Below are 21,413 nucleotides of genomic sequence, written 5' to 3'. Positions count from 1 at the left end.
CCATGGGTTCAACTGTCACGACGCCTCAAACGCGCCCACCTTCCGAGCCAGAAGACCCACTAGAGGCACTGGGGCAAGGTAATAGTTACCAGGATAGGGGGCGGCAGCAAAACATCGATGATGATCATCTGGAAGAGCAAACGAACCTCGGTACGAGCAAATGAGTGGTTTCTGAGAAATTCATCTCCGTATGCAGGTGGGGGATTTTGGTCGGTTGGCCCGGTCGCCGAATATTAGCAACGAACATTACACTAAGAATGCTTGAGCCACCAGTTAGAACAATGAGATACTGGTATTATGTTATCATGAATCGTGCAATATACCACGGTCAGTTTGAAAAGTCGTTTCTATCGTGAATCTTCCGTGTCGATTTGTTTCGTAACACTGAAGTTGTAGATCAAATGCTGGTGGAGTTACTGATGCTTGCTTAAGTCGATCATCTGAAGTCATCACGGTACTTGGGGACATGTTCCTGGGATCGCATTGATGCTGCACTTGTCATCCCATTCAGTTCTGAAGGCTGTAATCTTTGAAACGAGAGTATTTAACCCAACCGATGCCCAGGTGTTTTGGGGTTGTGCACGGAAACCAAGGAATATCTCGGAATATGATCGGTACCGCAGACGGAGACAATGGATCCTTCTGGATCCATTACGAGGATCATGTACGGATGACTGAATAGCCTGAAGTATTCATGCGACTCTGTCAAGCGCACGCGGGGGGCAATGACGAGAAAGTGGGTGAGCATGACAGATGCTCCTGGGTAGAATCGAAGGAGGATTTCAGTGCAACCAGACGTTCGGGTCTGCTTGCCGAGGGAATTTTGAGCCTTACCACCATGGTACAGTGCAATGCTAAAGAGGACATGCAGAAATTCGAGGCTGATGGGCATCCGTCGTCTCAGGTTCCCACTGCAGGAGAACCCAGTGGAAATGGGTTGGTGTAGTTCACGGACCTACCAACAATGACGGTGGATACGGATTTCGCGATAGCGTTGGTAGCTGCTACCCAGCTAGACGAAAGTGGCCAACCCCGAAAAATCAAAATTGGCTCATGAATCTCCCTGTTCTGTTGATCTACAAAGACAGCGAAAACACCAAATATGCCATCGCCTACAGTGAGGCATTGATCACTGCATCTGCTTGTTTTGGTATTCCCGGTGTTTCTGGTCACAGTGTTTCGATTGCGGTGGATTCCAAAGGGAACAGAAGGGGAAAGAGGTTTGGTAGATCTCGCCGAGCTTAAGTCTTGGCATGTCTCGACCCTTTCAGCAAATCAGGGCCTCCCCCAAATTTAATCAGGGAGTCGATACTCGGCTCGGCAATCCACTATATTGGGTATCCACTCTGCAATCTAATAACTGAGATCCGTTTAAGCTTCTTTTGCGCATTTCCCTAGAGACTGGGCCGTTGATGATGCAGGAGGGAGGCAAGGCAGGACGTTGGAACCAAGAAGGGAAGGTCGTTTCTGCGCCTCTCTCTCAAGGTCATTATTTGTCAAGCAACTGATAGACACAGTACAACACAGATCAGCAAAGATGTAACATTTGGCCCGATAAACTGTGAACATGAGCGCGAGATCGCCATCGGTTGATACGGCGCGAACGGTTGCTGTCAGAGAATTGGACGGTTACGTTGCTCTATTCTATCTTCGGATCGCGCAGATCCTGGGCCTCATCACTTCATTTTCAAGAATGTAGTTTCGCACGAGTCTGCAAAGCGTACCGTCCCAAGTCTTTTTTCAGGTCCCAGGCATAGAGACGGGATGGTTGGCGTTCAGCTTCTGCCGCCAACTTCCAATAGCAGGCGCTCTGGCGCTTAGGCCCCAGTTCGTTCCTTCTGACTTTTGCGGATTCATCCTGATGTCGTCGCTACCTGGCTGAAACTCGGACGGTCGGCGTCGATTGGCTGTGCTTGGGGCAGAGTGGACCCCTGACACTCTTGACGTTTTGAGCCTCAACATGCACAGGGAGCTCACGTCCCCGCAAACAATTTAGCCGTCGTTCCCGAACTGCCATCTCCTTTCAGCTCAATTTTGACCTCGCATCTAACACGACTCACTGCACAATTGCGATCGATGGAGGCGGCAAAAAATTATCGCCGCAGCGAGCGGCAACTCAATTGGATGATGCTGTGATGCCCATTAGGTGCGGTTTCGGGGGACAAGCGGACCTAATCTTTGTGGCTCTTGACACAGTTCCCAGCGATGCTCTACTACACAATTCAGCTGATAGCACAGCCCGTTGTCGCATCTGCAGCACATCAGACCGCGCTAGGGCCATCTCGGAACGCCATCCCGCCTAGTTCAGATGACCTCCCTCCCATGCTCGCAACTTGACGTCTCCGGCCTGCCCCCTGGCCAAAAAAAACGCTCCTGTGGATATGCTAGGAGCCGAATGAACAGGGGTGTAAGCTTTGCGTCGACGGGCTCCCGTAGCCCGCCTTCAGACTGACCGGGGGCGTCTGCAAGGTCCTGTCATTTTTTCTCTCGTCCCAAGTACCTCGCGGTTTAACGTTTTGATGCAGTGGGTACAACAACTCCTGTCCATGGTATCGACAAGGACCCAAGCAGACATGTGTAGTGCTCGTAGCGGAAAGCTGGGCCTCAACCATGGTCGAGCACTAGTCGTGCCTTGAAACCTGCCTTCCGGGATAGACATATAAGGAAGTCTTGGCTTGGCCTTTATCCCATCTCTCTCTCCCTCTTCATTCCATCTTAGTTTTCTTGGACTCATTATCCTTTTATCATTCCTTTCTCTTCTTCCATGAGCTGGTCGTGTGGTCTCATTCATTCGTTCCTTCGATAGCTATTGTTTATGCCCACCCTCTGTGATCTTCTTTTCCACTATTCGATTACGGTCTGGAACCATTATTGAACTTTTTAGTTTTTATTTTTGCCCTGAATCAGTGTGGTCTCTACCCGTCTTCCAAAGGAAACTTCTCCCAATCCCTCCCAACAAACCCGTCAAGATGTTGGCAAAGAGTGTCGTCGTGGGCCTGCTAAGCATCGCCGCTGTGGCGGAGGCTTCAGTGATACGGGGACCGTTCGACCAAGTACTTGGACGACGCGCAACAAGGACTCTGGCAGTCCGACAAAACAACAACGGGGGAAACAACAATAACAACAACGGGGGGAACAACAACAACAACAACGGGGGAAACGGTGGTAATAATGGGGGAAACAACGGCGGTGATGCAAGTGAGACATGCTTGTCTGCCACTGCCTTACAGACCGGCAGCCAAAACGACGGTCTGGCGAACGCAGCCGATGGACAGGCAGCTTCGGCAACGTATGGCACCAAACAGCGGCTCCTTTCCCTACGTCCCAGTGGCTAACTCCCAAGCAGCGACAACGCTAACTTCATCAACTTCTGTGATGGCCAGACCCTGACGAACGGCTTGCAGCAGAGTCAAGGTTCTTGCAACGGCATTGGTCAGTCCCACTCTCTTCGTGTCAGCGTTTCGCTGAAGCTAATCCAACCCACAAAATAGTCATGGGAAAGATGCCCTCCCAAGACAGAATGGTCTCGGCCATTCTCCAGAACCCCCAGCATAATGACAATCTCGAGGAGAACCAGGACTTCGACATCCAAATCCAGATGGCTAACCTCGCGGCCGGTACCTTCACCAACCCCGACGAGACATACTACGCTGCGCCTCAGGATCTCGACGGCTCCGGCCAAGTCATCGGCCACACTCACGTTGTCATCCAGGACCTGGGCAACAGCATGAACCCTACCCAGGCTCTCGACGCTACTCAATTCGCCTTCTTCAAGGGTATCAACGATGCCGGAAACGGCAATGGTCTCCTTTCGGCCACCGTCACGGGTGGTCTCCCCGCTGGAAACTACCGTGTTTGCTCCATGACCGGTGCTGGTAACCATCAGCCCGTCCTCATGCCCGTCGCCCAACGTGGTGCCCAGGACGACTGCAACAAGTTCACCGTTGGCGCGGCAAACAACGACGGGACTGACGATCAACAACAGGACGACGACCAAGCTCAGGACGACCAAACCCAGGACGACCAAACTCAAGACGACCAAACTCAAGACGACCAAACCCAAGACGACCAAACCCAGGACGACCAAAACCAAGGGCAAGGACAGGGCCAGGGAGGCTTCGGCGGAGGCTTCGGCGGAGGCCAGGGTGGTGGTTTTGGCGGAGGTAATACCGGCTCTTTCAGCACCAGCACCAGCACAAGCACAGTTCCAACCTCTTCCAGCACAAGCACAGCCTCAGCCTCAACACAAACCAACGACGCGTCGTCAGATGGTTCAGAAGCTAATGATAACAGGACGGGGACGGGGTCGCGGCAGGCAATAGGCGGCATAACTGCGCCAGCCGTCGAGGATTCTGGTAACCCGGACCGACCGTTCTCTGTGAATGGTAATACCTTCGTCAACAAGTCGGCAGCCATCGAACGAGCATGCGCTATTCAGAACAACGCTTGCGCCGACGCCGTCAACGGTGGTAAGGTGACCGGCTTCTCCGTGAGCGACTGTTTCGCCCAGATTTCGACTTGCGAGGCAAGCCTGTCTTAGTACAGTCCTTTGTTCCGGAGGTAGGAGGGTGGTCCGGGTCTACAATAATGTACGTTGTTGCTTCTTGCCGATTAGTTGTTTGGTGTTGGGGGAGTCTGCGGGCTCTCGAAGATTCTTTAGACAAATGCGACGTGTGTATCGCCACATTTGATGAGTCCGAGGTATGACTGACTATATTTTACCGTTGTAATGAACTTGGGACCAATTTGCGGCCTTTGTACGTTTAGAGGGGGTTTTCCTTGTTGTGGAATTTTCTGAGGTGCGATTATCTACATAGCTAGAAAAGAAATGAGACACGCCGCCTCATTGAGGTTGCTGAAAGAACATATGAAGACTACGCTTGCGGCAACCATGGAGCCTATGGTGAACAATGGGTCGTTGCCATTGATCTCATCATCAACGTGTTCCCTTAAATTGCTCTTGGGGCACGTCTGATTTTCTGACCCCGAACCATTTTTTTTCATATCATTATGGTTTGAAGCCTGAAGCCCCAATATCCCCCCTACTCACTCGCCTGCAAGTCCATGGGACTCAAAAAGACCACGAGAAAGCGATGTGCAGAAAAGTGTGTGCCAAGCCTATTCCGCTGACCTTGGCACGCCCGCCGCAAGCTCCATGAGCCTGGAACACCAGATGAGATCCTTGGCGTCTGGTCCCCCTGGCGAACAACTCCGTGCATCTTGATGCGTGCTGACAACCTTCATCGCCAACTTAGTCAGCCCGCCACTGGTATTAGTCACTTCTTGTGGGTACTAGTCAGCGACAACGGCCGTGCAGATAAGTTGGGATGCGGTGTTTGAGTAGCATCCTTCGCTTTCGAATTTCACTTTTCGTCTCGTGTGGGAAGCCCTTACCCGGCACCATGACCTGGTCAAGCTGTGGGTTGGGGATACTTGATACTATTTGCTTCGGCTGAAGTCGACATCCGGTCAAGGTTCTCGTTTCTTTCCTTGTTCTTCTTTTTCTGGAAAGGATATGCTGGTGGTGGGATATGTCATCTCATCTCTGACCAACTCAATCTGTCTTTGGTATTTCGTCCGGATTGCACTGATGGGGAGAGAGTTAATATTAGCTCAAACTTCCCGCACAACACGTCATCTGAAGGTATGACGACCGCCGTTTAACTACCTGTTTGGCGGCATATCTGACAGCAGCGGGGGGATTCACCGGATGTTCTCAAGGCCGTTTTGATGAACAGTCTACATTGGTTGTGGATTGCCAATTCATACAGGGCTTGCGTTGCGTTTGTTTCGTCGCGACGATCGTTCTGTCGGTGCTTCTTCCTTTCTGCCCACTAGCATTGTGGGGTGTCGCTCCTTGTTACGTTGGCATTCGGGTCACTATTTGGATTCTGGAAACATTTTGTCTCTATTCATCTCCAGAATGCTATTTTCAACCGAGCTGGACCTAATGAAGAGCAGTTCTCTCTCGCTTCTGGGGGCACGCCAGTCCCCGCATGGCCTTGGGTGAGATGGACCACGAAGGTTAAGAGTCTTGCGTGCAAAGGTGAGGGTTGCCAGGGGGGTGTTGAGGTGAGAGTCCAACTCGCGTTCATTCATAAGTCTGACCAACGTTACTGGAAGCTGGCATATGCCCAACTCAGCTCACAACTGTACACGGATGATTTCGCGCCTCAAGCCACAAGATTATCGAGACCGACTTCGTTTGCGGCCGCACCTAACAGAATTGATCATTGGCATGCCTACGATTGCTGCAAGCAATACTGGCGAGTTTCTCGCAATATTTCAAACCACCGTCCACTAGGACTTTTCGTTTACTGGCTTTCGACCCCAACGACATTGAACGTTGTATTAGTGATGGAGAATCTGAGATGATCAATAAGGGGTGAACAAGCTGATGACCAACGAATTTTTCAGCGTCGTGGCTTGTCTATGACTGAAGGGGAATTAGGTTGGTGACCTACCCGGTTTTCCCCCCTTGCTGTCCAAGGCACACTTTCTACGACAGCATGTGAAAAGGGCCAAAGGTTGAGGTCATCCAGAACCTTTGCCCCATCTGCCTGTCTTCACCTAGACGAGCAGGATCTTCGAAAAGAAAAGAAATACTGGAATATCGAACAAGAGATTTGGCATTACAAAGACCGAATCCGAATCGCTAGCGGCGGCAGTGGTCATATCTCGTCCTGGTTTTTCTTGCAGAGTACCTACGGCACAGGCGGAAGACTCGACCAACTTAGCAGACCAGAACGAAGTGCTCCTCAGCATAAAATTTCATCATACCCGAGTTCTGCCACCCGCCCAGGACACAGTGGTTCGAATCCTCCCATCAACCCAGGACACTGCGGATGTGGTCGTATTTGATCAATTGCAGAAAAGACTATCGGCGTCAAAAGCCGGCAGCTTAGTATCCAGGATCAGAGATCTACCAGACGAACGTTCTCGATTCAGGACAGCACAGCGGTATGTCGAGATCCTGGTAACGCCGAAACAGTGGTACTGGGCGACTTTTCTCAAAGCATTGTGACCTGTTGCCAAAAGAAAAGGGGTCGGGTCTTACCATGTAAAGATCTGTCAGTAGGCCGCACCACAATCTGGCAAATCTGCCATGCATCTCGATTCTCTTGGCTTGTTGAGAACCTCATAACTACGTTTGCCATTGGTAAAATCGCAATGGTTATGCTCCATGGCCGGCTCATGTGGCGCGAAACATCGCCCGGGATCTGGCAACGCGGTATTGACGAATTTGAGCACATCTACTTCGCGGTGGCCAAGCTTTACGAAGGCAGGGCCGCATATTCTTCGCTATCACTGGTCACTTGACTCTTGTCGTCGATATACCCAATTGCACAAGACCAAGGGGAAGCTGAATGTCGCGTTGCGAGACTCTACAGAAGGCTTGGGTCACCTAAAGGTTTGATCACCCCCCACGATAGCATCCCCGGTTATGTAGGATGCTGAACCGGGAAATCTGAGCAAGTTGTATCGGAACTCTCGACATCATGCCCAACATAGAGGCTGGCTTGAGACCACACTGGTGTCGGTATCGACCGGCCAGACTGGCGTCGAATGGGCCAGCAGAGGTCTACCTGCGTCTGCGGTGGCCATGCTCTTCATTGGCAGTCTACCAACATCCTCCGACCAAGTTGTGCGTCACGATCTCGTTTTGCGATCTCCTTACAAAATCGTTGACGGCATTGGAACGATCCAGTAGTTCAATGACTTGTCAAGCATGTCTCAAAGGCATACGCTGAGGGCGAGTCTTATTCTGTCCCAATGCCTCCGAATCGGCGAACCTCAAAAGCATGAGAGGATAGCTGATATTTCAGCACTGAAAGCAGCATCCGCACGGAGATACGAAAAAGTGACCGTACTTGCACCTCCTTTGAAAGATGGGCGCTCTGGTCCCGGGGAAACACCAGTATGTGGCCCTCACGTGTCGACAAAACAGACGACTCGCCATCTGGAGGCCTGCAAGGCTGTCGATGCCACCATCACGCACGCCTTTCATGCTGCTATTTCCACAGCAGTACGAGATTTTAAAGGTCCCAAGCGTGAGGTTCACGTATGCGGCTACTGTCTGCTATTTCATTTCGAGAAAGCCATGAACGTTGGCATGACCCATAACGCCCTTGCACCTGGCATAACGGCTGCGGCCATACCTCCTATACAATCATCATCTGCCAGCCCGCCTCCGGTGCCTCTCCCAGCACGGGTCGTGTGGACTTGATTTTTGTCCCCACTCAGGGGGGCAATCCAGGTCTATAATCCGTGGGTGACGGGCGAGGAGCTTAGAAATGGCTATGGGGCTATTCTTTGGGTCTTATAGAAGTGAATTGTGTATGAGTGGTGCTTACAAGATGGCTTGACATACGAAAGAAGAGACGATGGGTTTTGTAAAGCGTTGCGAGGATATTGTTTCTCATGTGTTTGGTATCTTGCTTGACGAGCTTATGCCTAGCTAGGTATGGGGCATAGATATCCGTAGGTTAATGTCCGATCATGTCTAATTTATTTTTGAGATATCTCGAGTAGTACAGTAGGTGAGGGCTGTTGAAAAGCGAAGTATGCCATATTCGTATTGAGCATACTGGTGCTTTGTTTCCAATTACAGAAACGCAGCAGCGGTGGTAACGTTTCCTGAATAGTGGTTGTATACAGAAAAGATAATATTTTCGTGGAATTTTGCCATATTACAAGATAGTTTCAGTGTGAGCACAGTACCAATGCGGTTATTTCAATCCAGGTTGAACAATACTGTGCACCCATTTGTTATGTTATTACACGTCTACCGCAACTAGATTAGCCGAACCAACAGTGGACACGTTTTGTTTTAAATTCTGGTTCCAAGGTAAATGTTACGACCCCCAGATTGGATCTTTGAACGTTCTTGGATAGAAGCCATGGCCAAACCGATGGCAGCCCCTATTTCGGGCAACACATTTAGTTGTATCATCTATATCAGCTCTCTCGATCTGACCTCGTATTCCACTTCGATTTATTTAACCAACTCATGTGTTTTGCTTCAACTTGATTCAGAATTAGTTTACTAACCCACTAGCGTCGGTCCCATTCGCTAACGTGCGTTTCCACCCATTCGTATTGACGACTACCACGCATGTATACTTTGCCCGAATCAGAACCAACATAAGCTCACCATTCTCTCTCTATACCCTACCATATCCCTAAGCAGAAAATCCAAAAATGCACCAGCTGGACTTCAACTGAGGGGAAGCGCGTTAGGACTATGGCGTCTCCCAACGCTCGTCTGAGCTGCGCTTACAAGCCGCAACCTGACTACGCTAGACATTGATGTCCGCTTATACAAAGCCACCATGGAGCCTGGCGAATGTTTGTCAGTATAGATAGTTCCCAGCGTCGATTAATTAGCGTTCAGTGTCTCCAGAATACCCAACGATTTCATTTCAACTAGCCCTGAAAAACCGCGCGACTTGCTCAGTTGCATCAGTTCTCAGTGCTGAAGAAGCTTGCAATTATTTTCCAACGTGAAAATACTTAGTAGTCCAAAGGGGAACTTTCTTCGTCAATAGGATGACTAAATGCGATAAGTAACAGAATACTCAGCTAATTGATACACTACTAGCAATGAGCCAGGCATATCGAATCAATTGCCACAACCCAAGGCCAACACAAACCGCACTTATTCCCCCTATAAACCATCAACTCAATATTCACACAATGCAACACCACAGGCACCATCCTCAACCAGAGCTGCATCTGCCACAGGAACGACGATGGCCACGATATGATCAGCATCGTCATGCTGAAACCCAAACCAAGTTCCGAGCCGCACGGTTCTACGGAGGAAGGGGCTTTTAACCACAGCCATGTGACGAGAGCAGTAACTGCGATTTTGGGCCATTCTACTGGACGAAGATGGCTAGGCTAGTCGGTAGCTCGTCGTCATTCTGGAAATGCTACGTATAGGTGCTCTCAAATTAAAGGTTTTATATCCGGACGCTGGCTTTGATTGTTACATCCCTCCGCCTGTGGATCCTGACTTGTAAAACAATCCGGGATTCGTCATAGGCTTGAGTTCATTATGCTGTGATGTATATTAAAATTTAGTGTTCTTGAGAGACGTACACTTTCCTTCATCGCTCTGGCCTAGACTTCGATGTAGCTTACATGTGCCGATGAAATAAACATAGTTGCTGCTGCAGACGCATATATGGAAAGATAAAATACAGAGCTTCGCAATGACCATGTTTAAACGACCAAACCCGCCGGATTATTCCCAATCAGAGTTATAACAGAAATATCATGAGTCTCCTCACCCGCTTGTAGCGCGGATGCTCGAGGTGTGTATACGCATAGGTGCATTGCGTCTGAGCAAATTCCGAGTTTCCCCATGCTCTTTCTCCAGCGTGTATATTCATTCAATTTAGAACGCCTTCCCAATGAGCACAGTATATCTACTCTTATCACTCTTACTATCACGATCATGCGGCTCAAACCTCCGGTCTCCATCATCCCCCTCATCATACACATTGACCGCCAGCTCCTTCTTTGCATCCGATTTAGAACGCCTTCCCAATACGCACAGTCTCTCTACTCCTACCCCTCCTCTTACGATCGTGTGGCTCAAACCCCCGGTCTCCATCATCCTCCTCCTCATCATACACCTTGACCGTTACGTCCTTGTTGGCTTCTTTGCGTGGGGGCACTTCCTTAGCCACTGAGGTGGCTTCGAGCCTTCCCGCAGACCACGCACGTATGGGTTTCCCGTATATATATATGACGGGCAACAGCAGCGCGACGGCGGCAAGAGCGCCGCTGTAAATACCGAACATATTGAGGAAGCCGCGGGCCATGATGAGGTTGGTTATCTTGAAGCTGAGGAGGAAGCCGAATATAAGGCGGAAGGAAGAGACGCTGACTAGGACGGGACTGTGCAGTTCGGGTCATCTGTCATTATTTCTTTTGTGGGATACGAGTTCGGACAGGAGATCGGAAGGGAACAAGACTTACCCAGCGTAGTTGGGATAACTCTCCACCAAGTACACACTGATGACCGCACTGGTAGTCAATGCCCCAAACCCCATGAGGAAGATACCGACGAGCACGACTATACTTGGCAACGTCCTAATATTCGATGCCGCAAACCCAAAGAGAAGCGGGCCAGTAATACCCGCCAACAGAGGAATAACTAAATTAATCAAATGTGCCTCGGGCTCCCTCTGCCCACCATTGCGCTTAGCGTGGAAGTTGCTTATCTTGTCCGCCAAGAACCCGCCAAAGAACCAAATAAACGGCGTAGCAACAACAACAGGCATCGCCGCCAACCCCAAATTCTCAAACTTCCACCCAGCAGCAATCAGAACGGCTGACCCCGTCTGGGAAGCGGCAGAGACGGCGCCGACGAGGATGGAGTTCAGCAGAACCATCCAGAAAACATTCGGGAAAAACGCAGCCTTGATCGTCTCAACAACAGAAATTCTCGCCAGCCTCCATTGATTCGGCGTAACTTTCAACACGCCAAACTCGGTCCAATTAGTCCTGTACCCGTACCTCGCATAATTGAGCTGGGGTCTTGTCTCCCCCGGTTGAATGAGGTGCATCGACTTCCCTGCAAGCTCCTCACTCGACCTAATCCAGCGCGTCTCCGGCACGAAAGCAATTAGACCAAGCCAGGCGACAACCCCGGCGCTTGCCGTGATCCAGTAGAGATACCGCCAGCTCAGCCGGGCGACGATGACAGGGGCCGACACACCTAGGCTGACGACGATGAGCCCCTGGCTGGCGCCCACAAGCGAGATGGCCTTGTTGCGCTGGTGGATGAACATGACGTCCTGTATGATTAGCGCGATGAGGGCCTCAACCGCACCGGCGCCGAAGCCCTGACACACGCGTGCGGCCAGATGACTATTGAGACTTGTGCTGAAGCCTGCCCAAAGCCCGCCGATCCACGCCATCATTCCCGAAGCTAGGAGTACCGGCCTTCACCCGACGGCGATGGATAGGGGTACCAGGATGAAGGAAGCCACGCCGTTGACGATGATAGGCAGTGAGGCGATCAGGGAGACTTTGGAAATCGGCTCGCCGCCGATACCATCCAGAACCGAGAGCGGGTTGAGGTTGATTTGCCCCGGTTTGTGGGAACCGTGGGTGATGGAGCTTAGGGACTTGGGGTTTCGGCCAGCGTACTCGAGTACGAAGATGGGCACGAGAGATCCTATGGTGGCTTCTGCTGCCAAGGCGAGGGCGCCGAAAAAGCACAGCGCTGCTATGGCTGCCCATTTTCGCCACGTGGGTAAGTTCAGGGGGTCTGTCGTCAAAACTCGTACGTTAGTCGTCACGTCGGCGACAGATGATGGGTTTTCAACTCAGCATCGCGGTGGGTTTATACCTTTGGGATCCGGAGTTGGCATGGGCACGAACTGCATTACCCCCCCCTTGAAGAGCTGTGTTGAACCGACGACCTGCGCCTCTGGCTGTAAGTCCACCTCCCGTAGGAGGATTCCGTCATCCTCAGCCATCTTTTTCTTCCCGAACTGCATTGTGTCGTCGATTTTACCATCTGTTGCGGGTGTGTGTCAATACTCTGTTTGAGTGGCCAAGTGCATCCGGCCAAAAGAAAACAGAGAAAGTTAAGAGTGAATACGAATATCCAGCTATGAGGGGGCCTGAGGTATTATAGGTTCATTGTACCACGCAGGCCCAGAGTGCACACGCTTGTCCTAGGTACCAACGCTTGTCCAGACATCCGGCAGCCAACTTCACCAAGGTCATGCAACGGCTTGTCTGCCGTTTAAAGCCCTCGCTTATCCATCGAGTGCGACAGAAAAAACTCAATGGATTGTAACTATAACTCGCCGAGAAGCAGAAGGTCGGCGATGGCTAGTCGTTGACTAACTCTAAAGCAGTCCGCTTTGTGTTGGTGGGTTGCGATTGGTAGCGAAACATGGAGAGCCCCATGTCCCTCGCATGGTATCCGGATCATGCCGTTTTCTTGTACTCATAGTGGGGGTATTGCTTGCAGCGCTGAGCTTGCCAGGATGAGTGAAAAAGTGTTGTCATCTGTAGCTTAAATCGTAATAATTGAACCGAACATGGTTGCAAGTGTGTCTGGGGTTCCTAAAAGGCGAGTTAATGCCATGCGTTTGTTTGTCAGGCATGTCTCTGCCCCTTTCCATGTTCTACGGGGAAAACAATTGTGGGCAATACTGGCGAGAGTTTTGTATTGGTGATGGCGATGACGGGACTAGACTCCCAGCGGCTCCCAAGGCTGCAGCTACGGAAGGGCTATCTGTGAGCAGTTGGCCCAAGCACCGCACCCAGCTACACGTGGTGTGTCTGGGGCACGTTACGATGAAGCTCCCACCACAGGACCCTGACTCTTTTGACTTTATCTAAGGGAGTAAAAGTACCACGCATCCGGTCTGATTAGAGTCTGGACTATCTGGGTCTGGTCCAGATACAGCCTACACTATAGTGAAACTAACGAGATGGCCATGCGACAATACCAAGGTTGTCCCTAGCTCCCTGATCACCATTCGTTTTGTATTTTCGCGCAGCTACACAACAGAGAGCACCGCGAGTTATCCGAAATGATGCTACCTGTGTGTATAGAAATACATCTGATGATGTTAGGTTTGGGGTTTGTCCCAAGTCGATGAGGTATTCAGACGTCTGCCAAGTTGACAGCTCGATTGACAACGATCGGCAGACGTCTGAATACTACTGAGATCGGCGCTACTATTACCGGGGTTTCATTACCAGCTTGAGCAACTCACAATCTCAGCTCTGTCCTCTCAACCGCTCGTTTCTCGTCCAGCTGACTCCGGGAAATCGACTCGAGATTCAATTTGTCACATCGCAGGGATCATGAAGATCTTGGAGTGACCAACCGCCTCAAACCATCTCGTAGACGTCAAGGGTTGGCGGCGCACACTCAGCCATACTTATTGTGACCAAGTCTTGTCAGCGTCATCGCTAATTTTGACAAGCGAGACAAACTTCCGGGTTCTCTACGTTCCCGGTTCGTACAGAAATTGGCCCGCCGGGAATATGGCGTCCTTGCCTTTTTGATCGTAGCTTCAGTCAGACGATAGATAGTCCTAGACATATGAAAACCGGAACATGAGCCTAGAAAGCATCCGAGTCTTGATGGCGTACAAGTTTGTAGCAATGGGCATGTTTCCCGAATGCGACCCGATGATTCCGACGAAAAGGAACCCTTTCGGTGGAGGGAGGTAAAAAGTAGAATTTGGTCCAAACAGTACATCTCGTGACCATTATCATAAAGCTGTAACATGAGCAACCCCGTAATACGCATAGCACACACATACTGATCCAACTCCCCAAACATGTGCGCCTGCTACTAATGAAGTCCGGGTATACCTGCCATAGTTCAAAAGCATATGCTCCGTACCAAACCGTGTTATGCGAACTAAGTTCATCAAGACATGCCTCGATAGTTCGGCGAAATGAGCAATCCTGCAGAAACTCCCTCGAATCATGATGGTATCTCAACGCCGCAAACCCCAATAACAAAAGGGAAAGAGTAAGTTAAAACATGACGTCTCCTAGAACACGTATGTGAGTGTCGTCTGGTTCGAGTCATTAAAGATATTAAATAATACGCCGTAGGTGTTAATCCTCGGTACCTCTACAAGTACTCCCTTAAGGGGCTATAGATGATATAGCGGGCCCTTAAGCCGCGTCGGGCGGTTATACAGGTAAACTTGTAGCCAAACGACTGCTAAACCTCCTGTCCCTCCCTAAGTCTGTGCTACAACCCCTGCCTGAACTACCGATAAGTGTGGTAATGTGGCACTTAAATTCGTCCTCAGGGGTGGGATGCTGCTGATGTGCAGAAGATGCTCGACTATTTCTTGTCGCGACAAGTCGTAGTATCTGCTAATTGGGGTTCTCGTCGAGCGTATACATCTCAACCATACGCTCAAGTGGATAGACCGTAACGTGGTCTAGACGCTCGCAAGAATCGCGGCGAGAGGGGGTCCGATAAGGGGTCGGATTAACGATTCGAATTCTGGACCGGGTGTCGAGTTATATTCCTCCGACGTAGTGCTTGACGGTCGACTGGCTAGGATGCTCGTAATCCTAAACTGCACCAATCTCCCTATTATCGCTAGGTAGGCGAAGTCAACAAGGTGGGCAGCGCGCCGTAGGGGTTGACTAAACTCCCTTGTGTGTCAGCTGCTGAATTCGAACCCGCGACTCGTCACCGACCTAAGTGGGCGAGGCTCAAATCGGGACGTATCTACCAGCGAAGTGACCAACTACACCAGCCGACATTAAAGATAGAACTCATTCGTGAAGACTGACTCATTCCTCGACGGGTGAGAGGCCGTCATCAAGCAAGTCCTTCCCATATGGCCATTCCAATGGTTCCAAGACGGAAAATCTTCCTCCTTTCTCGGATTCCATCTCTTTTCGGAGTATCTTCATTGAGAGCTCCCAGCGCTTTTCGATGGTGCTTCGGCGTCGGTTAAAGGTCATGGTCAGAATGTCTTCCTCGTCGACAAAGTCCGATTCCAAGTTCTCGATCTCCTTATTATTTTTTTCGACCAATCGGTCCATCTCCTTTTCTTGGCGTTCGAGGAGTTCCTCCAAAGCTTTAGCCTGTCGATCGCGCATGACATTGATTTTTGCTTGGTGTAATTGCTTCATGTTCTTTTCGACATTGTACTGTTGGCCGAGCTCACGAAGGTCTCGTTCGGTAACCACTCGTGAAGGCATGCTCGCATTGGGCTTCTGTCCCAGCCCGTCACAGTAGGCCTCCATATACTTCAGTCGGATGCGCACATTCCGTTCGCTTTGCTCGAGCGTAGACCGCAATTCCATCTCGGCCACGACTTGTCGATCCTCGAGGTTCGCCGAAGTTTTGGCATGTCGCTCGCTCATCTTATCTACCATGGCCGAGTGTTTTTCCACCAAAGCGAGTTTTTGCTGGGCGTGCCGCGTCCACATGAGCCATTTCGATTTCCTCTCGAACATTTGGAAGCGTGTCATCTCTTGCTTTTGGTCAGCTCGCAATGCCTGAAATTCGGGCGACTCCTTGGTCCGCTTTTCGGCCTCAAGCCTCTCGGCCCTGTCTTTTGCCGCGGCTTCTTGTTTTACGGCCTCCTCGGCTTCCAAGGCTGTCATCCGTTCTTGTTCCTCTTGTCGCCGTCGCTCCATCTCCGCCTCGCCATTGCAGAAGTTGGGACATCCTACCGCCGGCTCCCACACTGCGCCACATATGTAACAGAACTGGGCCCTGCAGCGACATGTCATATGCGTGCAACCTTGAGTCAGCTCAACCAATGTTCGACATTTGTAGCAACGCCTCCACCCCGACCTCTCGCCCATCTTCAACACCGCATCCAGTTCCCAATCGTCGGGACAATCTTGACCCAGAGGATGGGCACTTCTCTTACACATGACACACACTCTGGTCCGGCATTTACGGCAAGTGGCCTGGGAAGGATACTTCGGGTCGATTTTGTTCCTCGGAGGAATGAACTCGCCACAGGCAGGATTGCAGCAGAACACCCGAGCTTCCCACGGCGTGCTAAACTGCAGCACTGCTTTCAAAAACACGCTTTGCTCTTCGCGAGTCAAGATGGACTTGACGACTTGACCTGGTATAGACTGGGTGCAACATCGCGGCGGCATCTTAGACTCGTCCGTAGCAGACTGAATTATCATGATTCGTAAGCACTTGGTGCAGTACCGGTGTCCGCAGGGTAGTTTCTCGAGGGATTGATCGCGCTTAAAGTCTTCCCGACATGCGCTACAGCAGCTATGGAATTACGTCAGCAGACGTACGTCTCGGCTGTAGGGTGGAGTATTACTGACATGGTCATTGCTTCGGAAAAGGAAGATGGTTTTCGCCTCCGGCGCATTTTGGACAAGCCATTTCTGATGCCGAGATAACTCTTTTCGGTGCTGACGCTGAATAGACTCACGGGCGTGTATCTCTCGGGGGGGGCATCAGCGAGAAATTTGGGCTGGTTGAGATTAGGATTTATCTGGCTGAGATATTTCTCGTATTGGGCAAAGGTAAGGCTTCTTGATGTTTTGTGCCTAAGGATGTTTCCATCGGTGGAAGAGGGCGCGGTCAGAGTGGTGCTCACTGAGCGCTGCGATCCGGTGGAGGTGGTCCGGGCATGGCTCGTGTCTAGCGTAACACTCGAGTCGGCGCCAGAGGTGTTATACCCAGTGGGCTTGTCGGCCGTGGAGAGGGCCGTGGACGGTCGCGACAGCGAGATACCCAGCCTGGCCGCCTTGTCGAGCAAATCGTCGAGAAATGACTCGGCGTCATCGGCCTGGACCTGCAACACTTCACTCAAGAAGTCGGCTTCGACAAGCTCCGGCGGGGTGCCATCTACAAGAGGTGCATGTCCGTGAGCGTCCACCGCCGGGGGCTTCTGGACGGACATTGCCATGGCTGGCAGGTAGTGGTTGAAGAAGGAAGGATGAACGAGGGCGACGGAAGCGGAAGGGAGAGCCCAAGTCTCAGGGTGGCGGTTGATAGATTAGACTTCATTCATCATTCAACAACGCGAGTAAACGGTGCGTTGGAACAGAGCCATGCGGAGTTGCGCGCACAACCGCCTTGGTGGGGTGAGCTCGACACACGTCCAGTCTCACTCGCGGTAGAGTTGGAGTGCGTGCAGGCCTCGAAGTGCGAGGTGCGAGGTGCGGCGGGGTTCGCTACGGAGAAACACTGCGGAGAATTGCGGGATTCCCAATGGGATGCCTCTCGTCGTCGGACTTTAGATGCGGTCACGGGGCGACGGGGCAGAGCCTAACTGAGTCACTAGGTTGAGCTTTGAGCTGGGCTCAAAACATGGTAGGTGGGGTTGCCAGACTCGACTGAAAGTGATCTGTGAACCTGTTGGCGTGCCCAAGTCGCCCTCGCTGGCGGAATGTTGACATAGATATCAATGGTGGCGGAGGCAATGAATGGAAATGAGAATCTGCTGGATCGAATGAATGCCCGTCAAGCCCCAAACTAGGCTGGCTTGGCGATACAAGTAGCAAGCTCGGGGATGGGAAACTCGGGTCGAGGCTAGGTTTGTTTGTAAGTGACAACGTATTGCGAAGCAGTTGCGAAGTAGGTGCACGGCGCAAACCGGACCACGGGTTCAGAATAGGGCTGATGGGTGGACAAGTGGCGATGACGGGGCTGGGATGACCGGTGGCATCACAGACCAGACTTCACTTGCACTGGCTGGCAGCTTGCGAGGGCCCGCACAGCTGGGTGCAAAGAGAGTATACTGGGTGGCGCTCACGTAGCCGAGTGAAGAGTAAAAGCCGTGAAATGCAACATTGATGGATAGAGTTGAAATACGTTGAAAAACTAAAGGCTGTTGTCGAGCTTACTTTGTTTTAAGACTTCAGGAGGCGCATCTGTTGTTTCAAACAGACTTGACTAGCACAAGAGCGCCGGTTTGATTGCGTTACCGGCTGCGATATGTCTGCTTTTTGGAATACGCAAGTTTCGACGCCACGACAGCAGTAGCAGCAGCAGCAGCCGTCGTGGACATTTAAGCGTCCAAGTCTTCAATGACGGGCGACGGCGGGGGAGGCGAGGGGGAATTAGGTAGACGTACAATTCAATGTCACCTCATGCCGTCCGGGGTCCCCCCTTGGTCGATCCATAAGCGCTGAGCGGCACAGTGGGACCTGGAGGTGGGGATTGCGGCACCATTGCCAGTTAGTTGTAGCTGAAAGTGGGAACAGCTCAAAATCCAACGACGATAAATTCACGCATCATGTCATGTCATGTCAAGCAGCGTTGCATAATATTCGTCCCGTATCCATAATCTCATGAATATAACGGCGAGACACAGGCGGTACTACCTGGCTCCGTCGAAAGTTCCCGAGAATTACTCAGAGATTCTGAGTGGCTGGGCTGGGCTGGACTGGGCTGGGCTGGGGCTAGGATGAAGGCGCTGTGAGAAGATTCGTTGACAATTGATGGCCACGATGCAGCTGATAACGCAGCGGAGCGATTGCTGCACGGATTGCTTCTTGGAAGGAGACCTGAGATCCATCTCCACCCACCCACCTATGAACGATTCGTGGCCGATTTCCCGATGGGCTTTACCCTACAATCGCCGAGCACTATCGCCCGGGAGAGCAACACTAGGAACAGTTGCACAGATCAACTAGCACGGACCCTTGAGTTACCGCCGAAATTTCATGATGACTTCTTGTATTGGATTTCATCCCTATGAGATTACCGTCAGATCGAATATTGGCAATCCGCAAGCATTGATTCACACCTTGGTCGGGTTGAGGAAACCGTGGCTTTTGTGGGGCTTTGGTTCGCAGTCTGGTTTGATGGCACATCATATAACTGTATAGGCTCCGGCCTCAAAGGTTCGATGGGACGACTTTATGCAAAAGCCAGCCTAACAGAGGCTTGGTTTGCCTGAGGACCTAGTTAGCCTCGACCAGATAGATTTCCCACGTGCATTGCTTCAGCTCAAAAGGAAACAGGATTGACAACCGTCTTCGCGGTCTTTGGTGGTATTCACGTGCTGTCGCCCTCGTGTTCGCGTTCGTCCGAGTTTCGGAAAACTCATCTTTCTCAATCCCAGAACTTAAAGAAGTCGGTTCTTCATCGCACACACACACGCATGATGCGGAATTATGACTCGAGATGCATGTGCATATCCTGAACAGTTCGTCCACCGCGAGGCTGCATATATCCGCTAGGCTTCTAGTTCTGCTTCGCGGGTTTAAAAGAACGCGCAACTCCGAAGTTATGACCGGACTTAGGCACAAATGTTCGTGAGCAAGGGCAATCCTGACTGATTGACTTCCGGTGATCGCGAGCTGCAGTATCTCTTGTCTCTTTAAGACACCTGGCAATAGCGGCCCCCATCCTGTAGCCCCCGGGATATGGAGCCTGGAGCAAGCCTTAGATATCGCTGCGGAAAATTTAGACCAAGGTTTTAGTCTCGTGAGGAGCACGTTTAGGTTGTCACTCCATGGGAGAGATGAGGTTGTCGTTTAGCTAGTCATTTAGCTAGCTAGCGATTTAAACAGATATTAAGAACATTTCTCTTCCTGGTCATCACTATCGTGCTCCTCCATTCCGCGCCGCCTTCCGCAGGGTGTGGAAGCATTGCTTACCGAGGGGGCCTCGCGGGAGGCGTACGAGGATCTTCCTTGGGGGAAGGCGCGGCGCTCATCCTAATGGTTGTGTGTGTAGTTTTGTCGAGAGTCCTTGGTATGGTGTTTTTGGTTGTTCAAGATGTTGCTGGTGTTCGGTGTTTGTTATTTGTCGGTGGGAAAGAGGAAGCTGCTCGCGGTTATGTCCCACGGTATAGATACTTTTGGGAGTCACCGCACGACTCGTGAAAACGACTGGTGTCATGCGAGGACGTCATGAATTCTGCCCTCTATTTGCTATGCTCGATATTGTGGATTTTGCGCACCAACCCCACTTGAGCACGAGAGGTCAGAAGCAGGTTGCCAGGTGTGTTAGTAAACTCACTCTGATTGAGGCGGCCTCGTACCTCCCGCAAGATATCGACACGCAAGTTGTGCACATGGCGCTATACATGGTATTGGTTACATCCGGGTAAACCAAGCCTGCCAGTGGCCAACTGTTTCTGTCTTTGGGTATGCTCTAGGAGCTGAGGAGCTAATCACACTGACATATCGAAAGTAGAAGGCACCCAGCCCTCGTATGATTGGCCCTGGGCGAACCATGTACCCCAAATAGGATACCTCAACGAAGTTTGTTCTGCTGCGGAATTACTTTCTACACGGGCTGTTGGAAGGACCGAGGGAACGATTACGGGCCGCTATCGCACCACGGCCACTATACTCTCGCAGAGACCTCGCAACGGCAACAGGAGAACCAGTAGTTAGTGGGACTATTGTAAGGTGGCTGCTAGGGACGGGTCGGACAGCTTCAAGGCCCAGATAGCATCGATCTTCTCAGGGGGGACTTTGTTGGTAGGTTGAGAACCAACGTCGTATGGTAGTGAACGCAACGCAGTCGCCAATAGGGCGAACCGACGACGCAGCGTATGTATTTAGTCCAGCCATTAGGGCACGGTTTGACATACGGGAGTACTAGCAGAGGTACCGGGGGCTTCGAGCCTACGGCGTATTTAATAATAATAATACTTTCTACAATAAGCCGAGTATATAAGTATGGTTCTGTTGCGTGGATCGTGCAGTACCCGGACGACTGCTAGGATAATGGTCCCTGAGCTGGCCCTGCCTTCTTCCACTGCACCTTCCTAGTTTCATCCGTCCATCACTACCGCCGCCAATACATGCTATGTTGGCCACAGGTTCATAGAGAGCAATGTCACCAGCAATCCGTCTGTTGACGGGGCCGCCACGCCGCATTGAACTTGTAGTCATCATAAGCAGCCGCCTGCGAGCAACATAATCCGAGTGATCTAGAGTATTGA

The 21,413-nt window shown here is 51.3% G+C and overlaps 4 protein-coding genes across 4 annotated transcripts; 2 read left to right on the top strand and 2 right to left on the bottom strand.

The window, feature by feature from the left end:
- Positions 1-2,969: 2,969 nt before the first annotated feature.
- BCR38DRAFT_482936 (uncharacterized protein) lies at positions 2,970-4,540 on the top strand (the record flags this gene model as incomplete). The annotated part of the gene is made up of 3 exons (XM_040863557.1): positions 2,970-3,289; positions 3,347-3,432; positions 3,492-4,540. 3 exons carry the CDS (start codon positions 2,970-2,972, stop codon positions 4,538-4,540), a joined length of 1,455 nt encoding a protein of 484 aa, XP_040717936.1.
- Positions 4,541-7,189: 2,649 nt separating this feature from the next.
- BCR38DRAFT_510055 (uncharacterized protein) lies at positions 7,190-8,035 on the top strand (the record flags this gene model as incomplete). The annotated part of the gene is given in 2 exon segments (XM_040865004.1): positions 7,190-7,710; positions 7,729-8,035. Coding segments are annotated over 2 exon segments (414 nt in total), but the record flags the coding sequence as incomplete, so codon positions are not given.
- Positions 8,036-10,538: 2,503 nt separating this feature from the next.
- On the bottom strand, positions 10,539-12,497 carry BCR38DRAFT_456112 (major facilitator superfamily domain-containing protein; the record flags this gene model as incomplete). The annotated part of the gene is made up of 5 exons (XM_040861873.1): positions 10,539-10,643; positions 10,686-10,908; positions 10,990-11,898; positions 11,965-12,286; positions 12,368-12,497. The coding sequence occupies 5 exons, from the start codon at positions 12,495-12,497 to the stop codon at positions 10,539-10,541; spliced, it is 1,689 nt and encodes a 562-aa protein (XP_040717934.1).
- A 2,812-nt stretch (positions 12,498-15,309) lies between these two features.
- Positions 15,310-17,408, bottom strand: BCR38DRAFT_337342 (uncharacterized protein; the record flags this gene model as incomplete). Its single annotated transcript, XM_040855529.1, has 2 exons — positions 15,310-16,768; positions 16,825-17,408. 2 exons carry the CDS (start codon positions 17,406-17,408, stop codon positions 15,310-15,312), a joined length of 2,043 nt encoding a protein of 680 aa, XP_040717933.1.
- Between the last annotated feature and the right edge of the window lie 4,005 nt (positions 17,409-21,413).

Source organism: Pseudomassariella vexata (assembly GCF_002105095.1).
Source record: "Pseudomassariella vexata strain CBS 129021 chromosome Unknown BCR38scaffold_4, whole genome shotgun sequence".
NCBI classification, from domain to species: domain Eukaryota; kingdom Fungi; phylum Ascomycota; class Sordariomycetes; order Amphisphaeriales; family Pseudomassariaceae; genus Pseudomassariella; species Pseudomassariella vexata.
Note: the sequence above shows the minus strand (reverse complement) of the source record. Positions and strands in the feature narration are given on the sequence as shown.